The 16,565-nt window shown below is 48.7% G+C and overlaps 1 protein-coding gene across 1 annotated transcript in view; it reads left to right on the top strand.

Moving 5' to 3' along the window:
* Nucleotides 1-7,130, top strand: part of LOC123453761 (sulfotransferase 2B1-like) — a 31,811-nt gene extending 24,681 nt beyond the window's left edge. The window contains exons 6-7 of the mRNA XM_045131748.1: nt 3,486-3,666; nt 6,210-7,130. Of these exons, the coding sequence (XP_044987683.1) occupies nt 3,486-3,666; nt 6,210-6,325 (297 nt within the window). The 3' untranslated portion in view covers nt 6,326-7,130. The remainder of the gene's footprint in view (nt 1-3,485; nt 3,667-6,209) is intronic.
* Nucleotides 7,131-16,565: the final 9,435 nt, after the last annotated feature.

The raw sequence follows: 16,565 nt of genomic DNA, 5'->3' as shown, positions 1-16,565 counted from the left end.
AATTAAAACATTATTTCCAAAGTTTTTTTGTATTTTTGGCTAGATTCTGCCTAAATATGAATGCCAGACACATGAAGCCCCTAACACAATAGTGCTAATGCTGCAAGTTTCACTGTTTAGACTTTTACACCATTTGCAGGTAATGAGGGATGCTGTTGAACTGGTGGGACATAGTTTGGTTGTAGCATGTTATTGTGGCTGAGACTAGACACCCCGAGTGTCCTGTGCTCGCAATGTGCTTTACTTTTGACTCTCTGGAATCTGGACTTGGGGAATCTTTTTTTTTTTTTTTTCCCTGGTTCTTGACATGTTCCAGGTCCCTGGAGTCAGGCCTAGTGGATCCTTAGGAAATGTTACTGATTGAGTGAAAAGCAGATGCTCACTCGGATGGAGGTGGTAGACGAGCCAGGTGATGTGAGGTTCTCCTTCCCAGGGGATGAATGTCATGTGCAGGGCCGGGCTGGCATGCCAGGAACATGCTAGAAGAGTACCACTATCCATAACTGTATGGTAGCTTCAAGCTTCAAGAGAGGCTGGCCCTGTAGCATGCTGTTAATCCCAGCACTCAGGTGGCTGAGGTAGGAGGATCAATGTGATTTCAAGGCCTAAGAGTATATAGTGAATTCCAGGTCAGCCTGGGCAAGACCCTATGTCAAAGAACTAAACAAAGTGAAAAAGAAAGGAAGGAAGAAAGAAAGGAGGTAAAAAAGAAAGGTTGGTCCTATAGATCCTGGGACCTTGGGGCCCATTCACTGTTGTGCTGTGACTTCTGCCCCATCATCTTTTTGGTACTTAAGGTAACTGGTCATTTACCTGCATACCATTAACCCTCACCCATCGGCTTTCATCTACATATTTCTGTATTCATCCATCACTTCCCTCATGTGGCCAAACATGGTGGTGCATTCCTGTAATTTCAGGGCTTGTAAGGCAGAAGCAGGATGACCCCTGTGTTCAAAATCATCCAGGGCTACATAGTTCCAACCAGCCAGGGCTACATAGTGAGGCCCTGTTTAAAAAAACAAAACAAAAAAAAAAGACCAGGTGTATACCTTTAATCCTAGCACTTGGGAGGCAGAGATAGCAGGATTGCCATGAGTATGAGTCCAAAGAAAGAAAGAAAGAAAGAAAGAAAGAAAGAAAGAAAGAAAGAAAGAAAGAAAGAAAGGAAGGAAGGAAGGAAGGAAGGAAGGAAGGAAGGAAGGAAGGAAGGAAGGAAGGAGAGGGAGGGAGGGAGGGAGGGAGGGAGGGAGGGAGGGAGGGAGGGAGGGAGGGAGGGAGGGAGGGAGGGAGGGAGGGGAGAAAGAAAAGAAATTCACCCATCTGCTCACCATCCACCATTCAGCAAATCCACCTCTCCATCAACCATCCACTACCACTACCTATCTACCCTCTGCTTCCTGAGTGCTGGGATTAAAGGCATGCTTACTGAGAAAGAGAGAAAAGAAAATGGGCATGCCAGGGCCTCTAGCCACTGAAAACAAACTCCAGACATATGCACCACCTTGTGCATCTAGTTTTTGTGGATACTGGATCCTTAGGCTTCACAGCCAACCACCTTAACCACTAAGCAATCTCTCCAGCCCAGCATCTTTAACTTTAATTAACCCTCCTCACAGCCCCTCATTTCTTCCATCTCCTCTCTCCAATATCCCGTCCCCTGACCCTACTTAGATCATTCCAGTCCCACTGTTCTGCCCCTGTACTTACATATCTACTGTATAGCTTTTAGGTTCTCTCTACTTTTATAAAATGAAGCTCACATTGAACATACAACATAGACTTTTCATATTTCAATGTATATGATGTCTCAATTGTTCTTTCAAAAATGTTTTTATTAGCCAGGTGTGGTGGCACATGCTTTTAATCCCAGCACTCAGGAGGCAGAGGTAGGAGGACCGCCGTGAGTTCAAGGCCATCCATCCTGAGACTACAGAGGGAATTCCAGGTCAACATGAGCTAGAGTAAAACCCTACCTAAAAAAAAAAAAAAAAAAGTTTTTATTAAGCTAGGTGTTGATGGCTCACGCCTTTAATCCCAGCACTTGGGAGTCGGGAGTCAGAGATAGGAGGATCACTATGAGTTTGAGGCCAGGCTAAGACTACATAGTGAATTCCAGATCAGCCTGGACTGGAGGGTGATCCTACCTCAAAAAAAAGTTTTAATTAATTAATTAATTTGCAAGCAGAGAGAAATAGACAGACTATGTGTGTGTGAGAGAGAGAGAAAGTAGGTATGTCAGAGCCTCTTGAAACTGCAAACGAGCTTTAGATGCATGTACCACATATGCATCCGGTTTTATGTGAGTACTGGGGAATCTAATCCAGGCTGTAAGAGTTTACAAGTAAGTACCTTTAGCCACTGAGCCATCTATCTAACCTCTTTCTCATGTATTCTTAATGGTTGCATGATATTCTGTGGTATAGACATAGCTTATATAAATTCCCAGCCACATTTGATAGCTCATGCCTGTAATCTCAGTACCCTAGAAAGTGAATAGCAGAGGAGGACCATCATGAGTTCAAGGCCAGCCAGGGGTACAGAGTGACTTGGCAGGTCAGCCTGGGCTAGAGTGAGGCACTACCCCCCAAAAAAAAAAAAAATTAAAGCCAGGCATGATGGCATATGCTTTTAATCCCAGCACTTGGGAGGCAGAGGTAGGAGGATCACCAGGAGTTCGAGGCCACCCTGAGACCACATAGTGAATTCCAGGTCAGCCTGGGCTAGAGTGAGACCCTCCCTCAAAAAGTCAAAACCAAAACAAACAAACAACAACAACAACAACAACAACAAAAACTGCTGTAGTTACCTTCCCATTGCTGGGACAAACACCCGAGGAGAACTAGTTTATGGGAGGAAAAGGTTAATCTCAGGCTTACAGTTTGGAGGGGAGGCTCCTTCATGGTGGCTGAAGCTGGCTGACGTCATCACGTCCACCACAGAGAGAAGGCACAGAGCTCAGCTGGCTCTGAGCACACCATAGGCTGGACTCCAGATTCACCTCCACACCTCCTACCACAGGCTCCACCGCCCAAAGACTAATCAAAACACCTCTGCCATGTGGCACATGTACATTCAAACTAACACACAAATAAAGTGTTCCCTTCATGGTTGGACACCTACACAGTTTTCAATTTCCTGCTGTAGCAGACCATGTTGATCTGAGCACAATGGTTCACATTTCTAGTTAGTTGTACTAAATTGTTATGCAGATTTTTATTAATTTACTTGAGAGAGAGAGAAATAAGCAGAGAGAGAATGGACACACCAGAGCCTCTAGCCAGTGCAAACAAACCAGACACAAGTGAACCTTGTAGATCTGGCTTACGTGGACACTGAGGAATTGAACCTGGGTCTTTAGGTTTCAAAGGCAAGCGCCTTACCCACTAGGTAATCTCTCCAGCCCACATTACTTGTATAATTTTAAGGTCCTTAAAGATCTATTGCAAATATGGATCTTTGTCTGTTGGTGTTTCTGGGTCCAGGAACCTCGGGCCACCATCCGGAAGCTCGGTGAGTTCCTGGGGCATTCGCTGGGGCCACAAGAAGAGGCGGTCATTCTGAAGCACTGCACTTTCTCCTTCATGAGCCAGAGCAGCATGGTCAACTACAGCCTGCTGCCCAAGGACATCATGGACCAGAGCCGGGGCAAGTTCCTGCGGAAAGGTACCAGCCGCCCTCCCAGCCTCCGTTCAGATCAGCCCCTCTTGCCAGGACCCATCCTGGGGCCTGTCGGCCTTCTTCCTCTTGTGCCCCACGGCAGCCCCCAAGCCTGCCCCGTCAGCTCTCCTCGCACTCTCCTCTGCGGCCTTCCCTGGTCCCAGCAGCACGAGGCCTACCACAGAGAATCGTGCCACAGAGCAAATCCAGCAGAGCTCAGCACACAGTGCAGGCGCTGTGACACTGTCCTCTGGTGGCTGCCATCACGAGGGGCTCCCATCTCCCCCAGACTACAGCTCTGTCTCACACCTTTCACCCCAGAAACCCTAAGCCGGACTGTCCAGCCCCTGATAAGTGGGTGCCTCAATTCTGTCTCATCTAAAACACTGCCAAAGAAACTGACCTTCCAGTACTGTGGGGAGCGGGCCCCGGCACTGCCATGTCGGCCTCCCCACCCCCATGTCCCCCAATTCTGAGGAGCTTGGTGTGTCCTTTCCCCATCCTGAAGGGTGGTAGGCCCCAGAGCCGCCCTGGCACATGTGACTTAGAAACCAGCACGGCCGTTAGGCGTGGTGGATCACAGGCGAGGTTAAGGCTGGAGAAGCACAAGCTTGAGGCCAGCCTGGGCTGCACAGTCAGCTGAGCGCCAAACATCAGGCTGTGAACAGAGAGAGTCTTTACTTCCCTAAGTGTCTGTGGGGTGTTTGGTCACAGTGTAGGGCTGTGTTTAGCTGGACATCTCTGTCTTGTCACGGTCCCTGATGAAACCCAGTCTCCAGTGTCCTGTGACCTGTGGCTGCATCGCTCCAGGCTCTGCCCCCATCCTCTCTTCAGTCACTGGTCACTCGCTACCCTCGTGACCACTTCACTGTTAATCTTTAAGTAAAGCCACGTTCCCAGGTACCAGGGAGGAGGCACACACCACCGTCTGCAGGACACAGTTTACTGGGTGGCCATGGAGGAACCGTGGTCGGAGATTTTCCCAGTAACCACTGACATTGGCTATGATGTTTCTATTGTTGGTGACTAAGCAAGGCATTCCCCTTCAAAATATACTTTCCTTTATTTTCAGCTCAAAATTTATTGTACAAACCGAACATGCCCAGAGTTTGTTTTGTTGTTGTTTTTTTTTTTTTCAAAGTAGAGTTTCACTGTAGTCCAGGCTGACCTGGAATTCACTATGTAGTCTCAGGGTGGCCTCGAACTCACGGTGATCCTCCTACCTCTGAATCCCGAGTGCTGGGATTAAAGGCGTGCGCCACCACGCCCGGCTATGCCCAGAGATTTTTATTTATCATTTTTTACATACATGCTCCATGATTCTGAGCTAAGCATATGCAAAAAAATTGTATCTACTATCTTTTTTTTTTTTTAATTATGACCTAAGATAAGGTGGCTCATACCTATAATCCTAACACTTGGGAGACTGAGGTAAGAGGATTCCCACAACTTTGAGGCCAACCTGGAGCATAGAGTGAGTCCCAGGTCAACCTGAGCTTCAGTGACACACTGCCTCAAAAACACAACAAAAAATAAAAATTATAACCTCAACTGAGCATGCTTAAAAAATGTCCTGCCCCTCTATGTATTCCTAAATAAAATCTCATGCTCCTTGTTGCAGTCAGGTCCACATTGCTGGTAGAAATCACTCAACCAAGAGCAGCTTGTGGGAAAAAGAGGTTTATTTTGGCTTACAGGCTCGAGGGGAAGCTCCACAATGGCAGGGAAAATGACGTCATAAGCAGAGGGTGGACATCACCCCCTGGCCCACATAAGGTAGACCATAACAACAGGACAGTGTGCCAAACACTGGCATGGAGAAAATGGCTATAACACACATAAGCCCGCCCCCAACAATACACTGCCTCCAGGAGGCTTTAATTTCCAATTGCCATCAGCTGCGAACCTAGCATTCAGAATGCCTACGTTTATGGGGGACACCTGAATCAAACCACTACACCCCCTCTGTTCTGACAAGAGTACTAGCGGGCTGGAAAGATAGCTCAGTGGTTAAGGCGTTTGCCTGCAAAGCATAAAGACCCAAGTTCAGTTCCCCAGTGCCCACAAAAAGCCAGATGCTCACGCCAGGCGTGGTGGTGCACACCTTTAATCCTAGCACTCAGGAGGCAGAGGTAGGAGGATCACCATGAGTTCAAGGCCACCCTGAGACTACATAGTGAATTCCAGGTCAGCCTGAGCCAGATGAGACCCTACCTCGGTGGGGGGGAGAGGGGGGGGAAGCCAGATGCTCAAAGTGACACATGCCTCCGGAGTTCATTTGCAGCAGCTGGAGGCCCCTGGCATGCCGATGCCCTCGTTCTCTTTCTTTCTCTCTTTCTCTATCCCTGAAAATAAATAAAAACATAAAAGCATTATCTGGGGATGACCCCATGCCCTGCTTGCCTGCGGCAGCGGTAATCCTCCTCCACTCCTGTCTGGCTGTGCTTTCTTTGGCATTGCGCTCCCTCACATGGGAAACCCTTGGGTTCAGTGTCACCTGAGGCCCCTCCTCCCAGGTCTAAATCCTGCCATCTGTGCACATTCCCCAGGTGTGGTGGGGAACTGGAAGGAGCACTTCACTCCTGAGCAGGACGAGAAGTTCAATGTCGTCTACAAGGCCCAGATGGGCGACTCTGGCCTCTGCTTCCCCTGGACCATGGACTGAGGAGCCCAGCCTGCTCCAGAGCGTCTGCACTCCCAACCTGCTCTTCTGCTCCCCTGGCCTGACATTAAAAACTCATGTTGCCTGCTGTTCAGATCCTGTCTCAGCTCCAGCCTGGGCCTATGCATTCCAAAGCCCTTCTTCCTGGGACTTGAGGAAGACCACGCAGCCCTTCTGCCCCCTAAACCCTGCTCCATCCCCTGGGCTGCAATCCCAAAGCTTTCTGTCAGGGCTCAGGGAGGTTTCCATGGGAGCTCCCTCTTGAGTGACACTGAGGATGTGCCCATGTGCTTTTGCTGGGGCCATTCTCTGCTGGGTGCCTGTGTCCTCCAACTCCAGCTGGCAGAGGGGAGACGTTGTCCACAAGGCTCTGCTGTGGTGAGAAGATTTGGGAGCCCCCACTCCCACCCCCACCCCATGGGGGTCTGGCTGCTTCACCTTTCCTGGCTCCTGAGGATAAGATGAGGCCGGGCCGTGTGGGCTCTCACACACTTGAGACCTCATGACTGGGCCACCTGAGGATGACTGAACCCAGCACTTTTTCTGTCCTGAGTGGAGTGCCTACCTCTTCCAGGAAAGAGATAGTCAGAGAAGCAAAGCTGGCTGCTCAGGACACAGCTCCCTTGGCCACTGTCAGCACGGCCAGCCTGCTGCTTATTGTGATAGTCTGACTCTGTCCCCAGGGGCTAATGCCTGTCTGCTGAAAAGAAAGTCATGATTAAAAACAAGTCACATGTTCTCAACGTAGGACAGCACAAAGTAAACACTTCCAATCAAAAAAGGAGGAATGGCTAGCTGTGGTGGTGCATGCCTTTAATTCTACTACTTGGAAGGCAGGGGTAGGAGGATCATCATGAGTTGGAGGCCAGATCCTAGGACTAAAGAGTGAAGTCCAGGTCATTCTGGGCTAGAGTGAGACCCTGCCTTGAAAGAAAAAAATGTAGTAATGGGGGCCTTAGCAAGTATAGATCAGACCAGTGTAAGATCAAAACCTGACAGGGCCAATTCTACAGCTCTGTGTTCAGCATCTGGGGCTCATGGTGGGATCATCCAGGCTCCAAAAGACTTGGGTGGCTGCACCCCAACTCTGCTGCCTGTGGAACTTTTACACTCTCTGTTGGGCAGCTGCGCTTCAAGCCTGCCGCTTTCCTTGGCAGACGTCCTGTGGTTCTGGTGCTGGCAACGCACTGGAGTCTCCGTAGCTTCTGCAGCGGCCTCTCAAGGCCTCCTGTCAGGGATTCTGACCCTGACACACACTGCCTGGCCTCAGTGGCTCTCTGCAACTGTGACACCAGACTCCATGACCAATCCAGTGGCTCATGGTTGCTCATAGCTGAAGTCCCAGCATTTAGTTATACAAGATTTTGGGTTTCACAAGGGGACCCCCAGAATTTATGAACCCCAAGTTTTGGTTTCTGACCTACCTTTAATAAAGAATTAATAAAGATGGACTCAAGAAGGATGTTATGAATTATTAAGTTTATTTGGGATAAATCACAAATAGTGGGATTTATTTAAGGGAGACTGGGATGTAGGTAGGAAAACTAGAGCAGAGTCATAAACATGTGGGAAGCAGGAAATGCGCTCTCGTGTGGAAACAGTGCATAGTTTATAAAGTTCATTTAAGAGAAATTGAGGTTTTGGAAAAAAAAACTGGAGTACAGCTGCAGGTATGTGGAGGGGAGTTAAACTGAGGCTTTCAAGGAAAGGCTGAGGTAGGGCGGGAAGCACGTGGAGGATGGACCTGCGATGTAGGGAGACTTAGAAAGAACACACATGCCATCTGCCCATATGTGCTTTGCTGTAGAGGGAAGTTAAGAGGACAAACGGTGAGGCCCAAGGAATAATAAAAGGGAAAATATCAAAGCAGAGGTCAAGAAATTCAGAGGATAAATGAATAATGAAGAGAGTTGCACTCGTGGTTACCCTGAGTTTAAAGAAACTACGCAGCTGGCCCAGAGTTAACAAAACCACCCACATGATAGATCTGGAGTGTAAGGCAAATATGCACATGGTAAGATCAGAGACCAGAGGAAAATTATACATACAATTAAAGGGAGAAGTTACTCCATACTATAAAGCAAAGGCAAACAGAAGAATTCTTCTAGACCAAGAAACAGATTCTTTTATTTATTTATTTATTTATTTATTTATTTATTTATTTATTTATTTATTATTTATTTATTTATTTTGAGAGGGGTAGGGAGAAGCAGATGGATAGAAAATGGGCATGCTAGGGCCTCCAGACATTGCAGATGAGCTCCAGACACATTTGTCACCTTGTGCATCTGTCTTTACATGGCTGCTGGGGAATCAAACCTGAGTCCTTTAGCTTTGTAGGCAAGCACTTTAACCATAAGCCATCTCTTCAGCCCAGGAAAAAGTTTTATGCTCTTCCCCCACCCCACACTCAGCCAGACTAGGTGAGGAGGAAGTTAGACTCATATGTGTCCATGTGGCTAGCAAAATGAGGCAGGCCATGTCAAACAGAGGCAGAAAAGCAGAACAGAGTTGAGTGGAGCAGGCAGAGCTAGAGATAGGAAGAAGACAGCATCCTTTATAGGCAAGGGGGTTTGGTTTGTAGATTTGGAGGGCAGATCCCAGAGCCAACCCATTTTGGCCATCTATCCAGGTAGTGTGCTACACTGCTGACGGTGTGTGTGTGGGGGGGGGTGCTATAGATCAGTCTTGATCAGACACAAGTTCCATTTCTACCAAGAGTTCCACTTGTGTCAGGGTAAGGTGTCTTGTGGGTGGCATCTCCTGGTTCTCTCTGGGCCTCAATCTCTAACTGAAACTGTCTAAAAGAAGCTACCTCTCTCCTATCCTCCTTCATTAGTAGGCTGAAGGAAGAGAATCACCATGCATTACAGGCCAGCCTGAGCTACAGAATGAGTTCTAGATCAGTATGCATTAGGACCCTGCCTCAAAAAATGAGTGACGCGTGATGGCACATGTCTTTAACCCCAGCACTTGGGAGAAAGAGGTAGGAGGATGGCTTAGGAGTTAAGGTGCTTGCCTGCAAAGCTAAAGGGCCAAGGTTTGATTCCCCAGGACCCACATAAGCCAGATGCACAAGGTGGCGCATGTGTCTGGAGTTTTTTTCAAGCAGCTGTAGGCCATGGCATACCCAATCTTTCTCTCTTCCTCTATGTGTATCTATCTACCTACCTACCTATCTCTTCCTCTTTCAAATAAATAAATAAATAATTTTTAATGATTTAAAGAAAGATTCCATTAAACCCTCAAATTTGCATCTTTTAAGCCTCCAAAACCAGAACCATATGGACAACGCTGCCACATTCTGCTTTTACCTTGGCATGTACTCTGACTCCCTTGGACCACAGCTATGGCAGTCTATACCTTCCAGGCTTACCTTGGCAAAACACCTAAGTGATTGCATTCCATCAGGAAACCCTTTAAGTTTAGGCTTTATTCCATCAAATAAGTTGGATTTTCACAAAATGGAACCTCTAAGCAGCACTGGCTGGAAACTCTTGAGTTCAGGCTCAGCCTCGGGAAGACAGTGGAAGTGTGTAGGCCAACCTCAAACCAGGACGCCCCTCTCTTCCACAGAAGGGCTACAGTCTTCATGGTGCTCTCAACTGAAGGCCCTCCAAGGATTGCCTCGGGGACTAGAAGGAGCAGCCCTCAAGGCCTTCAGCAGTCAGGGTCAGGGTTAATGCTGTGACCCTCACTGAGGAGGTGGCACTGGGTAAAAGCTGGCTGGGGTGTCCTCAGGCTCAGTCCTTAACTCTCATCCTGGTTGCTGAAGCAGATATCCCTGAAGGTGAAACCACCACTTACCTACATTCACAGGCTCAGAGCAAGGGAAGAGGCTCCTCTATGCCTTTTAAGTATGTAAAAAGAGAAAAGTATGTATGCCTTCCCAACCCCAAGGCTGTTCTCGGGATGCCCCGTCTACAGAATTGCCCTAAGGGGCTTAGGTTCATGACATAACCCAACAATTTCAGATTCCAGCTGAGGCAAGATAGTAAAAGATGGGCTGCAGGGATGGCTTAGCAGTTAAGGAGTTTGCCTGCAAAACCAAAGGACCCAGGTTTGATTCCCCAGGACCCACATTGGCCAGATGCACAAGGGGGTGCATGTGTCTGGTGTTCATTTGCAGAGCCTGGAGACCTTGCGTGCCCATTCTCTCTCTCTCTACCTCTTTCTCTCTCAAATAAATAGAATAAAAGTAATTTAACAATAACAACAAAAAAAAAGACAAGGAGGGCTAGGGAGATGACTTAGTGGCTAAGGTCCTTGCCTGTGGAGCTTAAGGACCCATGTTTGACTCTCCAGATCCCACATAAGCCAGACTCACAAAGGTGAGGCAAGTGCAAGGTCACACATACCCACTAGGTGGCGCAAGCATCTGGAGTTCAATTTCAGTGACTGAGGTCCTGGCATGCCAATTCTCTCTCTCTCATTAAAAAGAGAGAGAGAGAAGGAAATTTGGGAGACATGAGAAAAGGAAGGAGTCTCCTTTACCCAAGAGTCTGATTGAAACCTCTCACCAGCAGAAAAGCAAAAATTCCACAGCTGAGCATGGTGGAGCACACCTTTAATTCCAGTACTCAGGAGGCTGAGGTAGGGGGATCACTGTGAGTTCGAGGCCAGCCTGAGACTACATAGTGAATTCTGGGTCAGCCTAGGCTAGAGCAAGACCCTACCTTGAAAAACTAAAAAGAAAAACAAAAATTCCAACACAATTGACAACTGCTTAAGGCATTTCTACAAGCTACAACTACAAACTCACAGTTGTCCAAGAATCTTACTGAAAAACTTTTGTGGTAAAAGTTATGCCTAAATCCTTTGTGCAAACTTAGCGGCACCTGGTTTTATCTCATCAGTTTGTGGCACCTATTAAGCCACCCTGTAATCTCAATTGTTGAAGATAGGAACTGAGATAGGGGAGGGAAAGATCCTCTAAAGACCCATTGGACAACAGAATTTTAAAAGGCTTCAAAAATCCTATATACAGTCACCATCAGGAGGGCACTTAACTTGAAACTCTCTTAGAGAAACCCACACCCATGATCTTGGGCAGACTTTTATTCTCTTTCTGAGCACCTTTTATACCATCTTTAATAAAATCTTTTTGTTTGATTTTTTGGGGACGAGTTTCGAAGTAGGATCTCACTGTAGCCCAGGCTGACCTGGAATTCACTATGTAGTCTCAGAGCGGCCTTGAACTCATGGCAGTCCTCCTATCTCTGCCTCCCGAGTGCTGTGATCAAAAGCGTGTGTCACCACACCTGATTTATTTGACTTTTTGAGGCAGGATCTCACACCAGCTCAGACTAACCTGAAACTCACTCTGCAGACCCAGGATGGCCTTGAACTCACAGCAATACTCCTACCTCTGCCTCCAGAGTAATAGGATTAAAGGCATGTGCCACCATGCCAGACTCGAATCTTTTTTAAAAATATTTTGTGGGGGCCTGGAGAGATGGCTCAGCAGTTAAGATGCTTGCCTGCAAAGCCTAAAAACCTGGGTTCAATTCCCTAATATCCACGTAAAGCCAAGCGCATAAAGTGGCACATTCATCTAGAGTTCATTTGTAGTGACTGAGGCCCTGGCAGAGCCATTCATGTTCTTTCTTTGCAAATGAACAAATAAATAAAACATTCATTTATTTATTTGCAAAAGAGAGTTGGGTGAAAGAGAAGAGGAGGAGCCTCCTACACTGTATATGAAATCCAGATACTTTGTGCCACTTTGTCTAGCTTTACATGGGTGCTGGGGAATCAAACCCAGGTCAGCAGGCTTTGCACAAAAGTGCCTTTAACCGCTTAGCCATCTCTCCAGCTCTTTGATAAAATCTTAAATTCTGCTTCATACCTGCCTACTCTTCCTGAAATTCCACAAATCCTGGGTTTAGCCTGAGTTTGGGGTCCCTAAAAGTCTAGAGGAACTCCCGGGACTGCTAAGGATGACACTGAGGAGCTGTGTCTCAGTCCCCTCACGCTGACACAGCGCTCTGTCCTCAGCCGTCAGTGCCCACACCGCACAGCATGGCCAGCTACCCGGAGGCAGCATGGCTCCCTACTCCCCAGCCTAGCCTGCCTGCTCTGGCTGAGGTTCTACCAGTGCCTCTGAGATGGGACCTCTGGGCCTGAGGCTGCCACAGGGCACATCCCACACACCCACTGAGCACCCTAATTTTCACCCATGTAACACAGGGCACACTACCCTCCTGAAAGCCCAAAGCTGAAGTCCACCACCAGTAGGGTGCAGGGCTCTCCCAGACCCTGAAGGTCACACCCTCCAAGCTAGGGCTGGATGTCCAAGTCAGGAAAATTCCAGAGTAAGGGAATCCCAAGTGAGACTGGGGGTCTACAAGATGCTTTAGTAAATCAACTGAGACAAAGCCCCCCCACACACACATGCCTGCGTGTGTGCACTCAGACATGTGGCAAACACAGGCACACCTAGCCACACACTACAGATGGGCACACATATGCAGGCATATATACATACATACTTGTACACATGCGGACAATCCCTAAACACACACACACACACACACACACACACAGCGCCAAGCCCACAGAGTCATCCTGGGAGCCAGAGCGCGAGGCATAGCTCAGGACTCTCCTGTGCATCTTGAGCCAAGGTCTCAGTGCTGAGGCAGCTCCGTGGTCTGTGACATGCGCTCACGGCAAGCCCGCACACGGGGCTCCTGTGCGGATGCAGCGCGGTGATGTTTAGGCCAAGCTCGGGGAGCACTGATAAGGAAGCCATGCTCCCCAGGCAGTAGGTGACTGTCTGGATCCTGATGGGAGGAGGGGGGAAGGAGGGAAGGGGAAAGAGGGAAGAGAGGGAAAGGGGCTGACAAACCCTGAGGTCAGGGTCCAGGTGCCCTCCAGTGGCGGGGAGGAGTCCATTGGCCCAGGGACAGGCCAGGCACAGTGGACAGGGGACAGCTTTGCTCACGGATCTCGCGGCGCTGGCTGGACCGCGTGGTGCTCGTCTGACAGCCCGCAGCCCCCGCACCAATTAGCAGCGCTTAGTCACAGGCTCCTGCCGCTTCCGCTCAGCAGCAGGAGAAAGAACAGCCTTGATGGGGCTGCCCTTCCCGCTTCCTGCATGCCCACGCGGGACGCAGGGCGGGCAAGGGCCGGCGGGCAGCGTTTGCCCTCCGAAGCCAGAGCGCTGGGGAGCAGAGATAGCCAGTGGAGTGGGGCAACATTTAGAACACAAAGGATGGAGTTTGACTGCCTGTTTCTTCGGGGGGGGGGGGGGAGAACACCTGTAAAAGGAGTTTCCTCACCAAACTAGAGTTCCAGGCCAGGCCTGAATGTCTGTTCCCCACAAGACTCCTATGGGAGGTCATCTGGGACATGTCAAGCCAAAGCGTGGTTCTCAGTGAGCAGGGTCCTGGCTCTGCTCAAACACCTCTGATCCTACAAGAACTGGTGCTGTAGCTCTGGCTCAGGGTTCACAGTGATGTCGCCTAGGCTGGCTCAACCAGCCTGGGGAGGACAGGGCTGCAGGGACCCCGCTGAGGCCAAACTTGCTTAGCTGTTCAGTTGCTGCAAGCTGGGAGCCCAGTGGGGCTGGTAGCCCATCTTCATGCCACTCGCTGCTGGGCAGCTCCAGGCATGGTTGTCTCCAAGGGTCAGTGTCTCAACTGAGCAGGACAGTGCTTGGTACCTATCTTGTCTAGTTTAGTTTTGTTTTGTGTGAAGATTCACTCTAGCTCAGGCTGACCTGGAACTCAGAGCAATCCTCCTACCTCAGCCTCCCAAGTGCTGGGATTAAAGGTGTGTCCACCATACCTGGAACTCTTAGCATTTTTGTTTGTTTTTTAGTTGTTAGAGGCAGGGCCTTGCTCTAGCCCTGGCTGACCTGGAATTAACTATGTAGTATCAGGGTGGTCTCACACTAACGACAATCCTCCTACCTCTGCCTCCCGAGTGCTGGGATTAAAGGCATGTGTCAACCATGCCTGGCTCCACTCTTAGCATGTTTTAAAAATATTTATTTATTTATTTAACAGAGAAAGAGGGAGAGAGAATGGGTGTGCCAGGGCCTCCAGCCACTGCAAACGAACTCCAGACTTGTGCACCCTTGTACATCTGGCTGACATGGGTCCTGTGGAATCAAATCTGGGTCCTTCGGCTTTGCAGGCAAACGCCTTAACTGCTAAGCTATCCCTCCAGCCCGCTCTTAGCATTTTTATGACCTAACTGTGAAAAACACATTGGACCCCAAGTCTGTCATATTTGAGGAGATGGGGTGTAATTTCATCCCTCAGTGGAATGAACTCCCCTGTGGCAGACAAGGAGCAAGACACAGAGCCCTTCAGATGCAGAGGCCTTGTCCAAGATCAAAAGAGATTAAAAGCTAACACTGGATGTAAGCTTGACCAGCAAGCACTTCCAGCTGCTTCCTACTCCCAAACCCCACACACAGAAGAGAGACTGCTCCAACACCATGGTGGAGGCGACCTCCAACGAAAGGTTGAGGGGGCTGGGCTGTGGACTCCTTGGCTGCTCTATGATTCCTAGTTCTGCTGACTTGTAAATTCCTTGACCAAGGCCTGCCTGGAGTGAGGCCCATGGTGGATGAGCAAGAAAGAGGCTCCCAACTCAAGTTGGGAGATGCTCATAAATCCCATTGGCAGGATTTCTTTTAAATATTTGTTTGTGAGTGAGAGAGAGAGAGAAAGAAAGAGAGAGAGGGTCTGCCAGTGCCCCTTGCCTCTGTAAATGAACTCCAGATACATATGCCACTTTGTGCATCTGGATTTACATATGTACTGGTTTATCAAAGCCTAGACCAACAGGCTTTGCAAGCAAGTGCATTTAACCACTAAGCCATCTTACTAGGCCCCATCGGCAGGATTTCTGACTGCCCTGTCAAGGGTTCCCTCCCTAGCAGCCTCTCTGGATTCCGAATCCAGATGACTTAATCCTTAATGTAATATAAGTTATGACAACAGGCACCTCACAAAGCCTGTACACAGGTCTTGCAGCCACCAGCTGTGTGACCTAGATATGCCACTCTTTTTTTTTTTTTTTTTTTTTTTTTTTTTTTAGGTAAGCCCAACAGACTGGCCTTTTTGTAATGAGAGAGAGCAGGAGAGAGAGGGGGAATTGGCATAGCAGGGCCTCCAACCACTGTAATTGAACTCCACATGTGTGCACCACCTTCTGTACATGTACGACCTTACCCATGCATCACCTGTGCATCTGGCTTATGTGGGATCTGGGGGGTCAAATATGGTCCTTAGGCTTTGCAGGCAAGCACCTTAACTGCTAAGCCATCTCTGTAGCCCTTTTATTTATTTATTTTGAGGTAGGGTCTTGCTCTAGCCCAGGCTGACCTAGAATTCACTATGTAGTCTCAGGCTGGCCTCAAAATCACAGCAATTCTCCTACCTCTGCCTCCCAAGGCTGGGATTCAAGGCCTGTGCCATTATGCCTGACTCTTTTTTATTTATTTATTTATTTATTTATTTATTTATTTATTTATTTATTTATTTATTTTGAGGCAGGGTCTCACTCTAGCCCAGACTGATCTGGAACTCCTTCTGTAGCCATCAGCAGCCTACTGATCTCAAGCAGGAAACTTCGTACTTCAGCATCTCGAGTGCTAGGATTAAAGGTATGTGCCACCATGCTCAGCAAATCCCTCCACTGACTTGAGCTTTGATTTACTTGTCTGTAAAGTGGGAGCCTGGGTCCAGGATCTTCATATGCGACGAAAACCCATCTCCTTCCTGCTTCCAGTTTTGGGAAGGACGGCTGTTATCCCGAGTCTACCACGCTGCCCCTCCAACATCCATATATGCTCCCTTCATTGGTCCCCTGCCGACCGCTGCTGCTGCTGCTGCTGCTGGGATCCAAGGCCCCACAGCTTCAACAGCGAGCCCAGGACAGCAAGGAATTGTCTGGCGCTCGCACAGTGGGCACTGGGTCGAACCTGGATGCACACTCGCCCCCCTAGCCCGAACCCATGACTTCCTCACCCTCTTGGAACCCTGCTACCCCAGATGTCCATGAATAGTGCATTGCTCCAATGTCCCATCTGGCCCCCAAAAGACCAATATCCCTCAGCCCTTCCAGAATCGTAGCCAGGTTACCATGGTGATGCCTATTATCTGGGCTTAACAGGAGATGAATCAGGAGCCAAAAATAGTCCCAGAGTGGATGGATAGATTGATGGGAGGGGGGAGGGGCGGGCCTCATTCAGGGTTGGGACAATTTGTTTTTCTTAGACAAGATAATT

This window comes from Jaculus jaculus, chromosome 1 (genome assembly GCF_020740685.1).
Source record: "Jaculus jaculus isolate mJacJac1 chromosome 1, mJacJac1.mat.Y.cur, whole genome shotgun sequence".
Classification (NCBI taxonomy): Eukaryota; Metazoa; Chordata; class Mammalia; order Rodentia; family Dipodidae; genus Jaculus; species Jaculus jaculus.
Note: the sequence above shows the minus strand (reverse complement) of the source record. Positions and strands in the feature narration are given on the sequence as shown.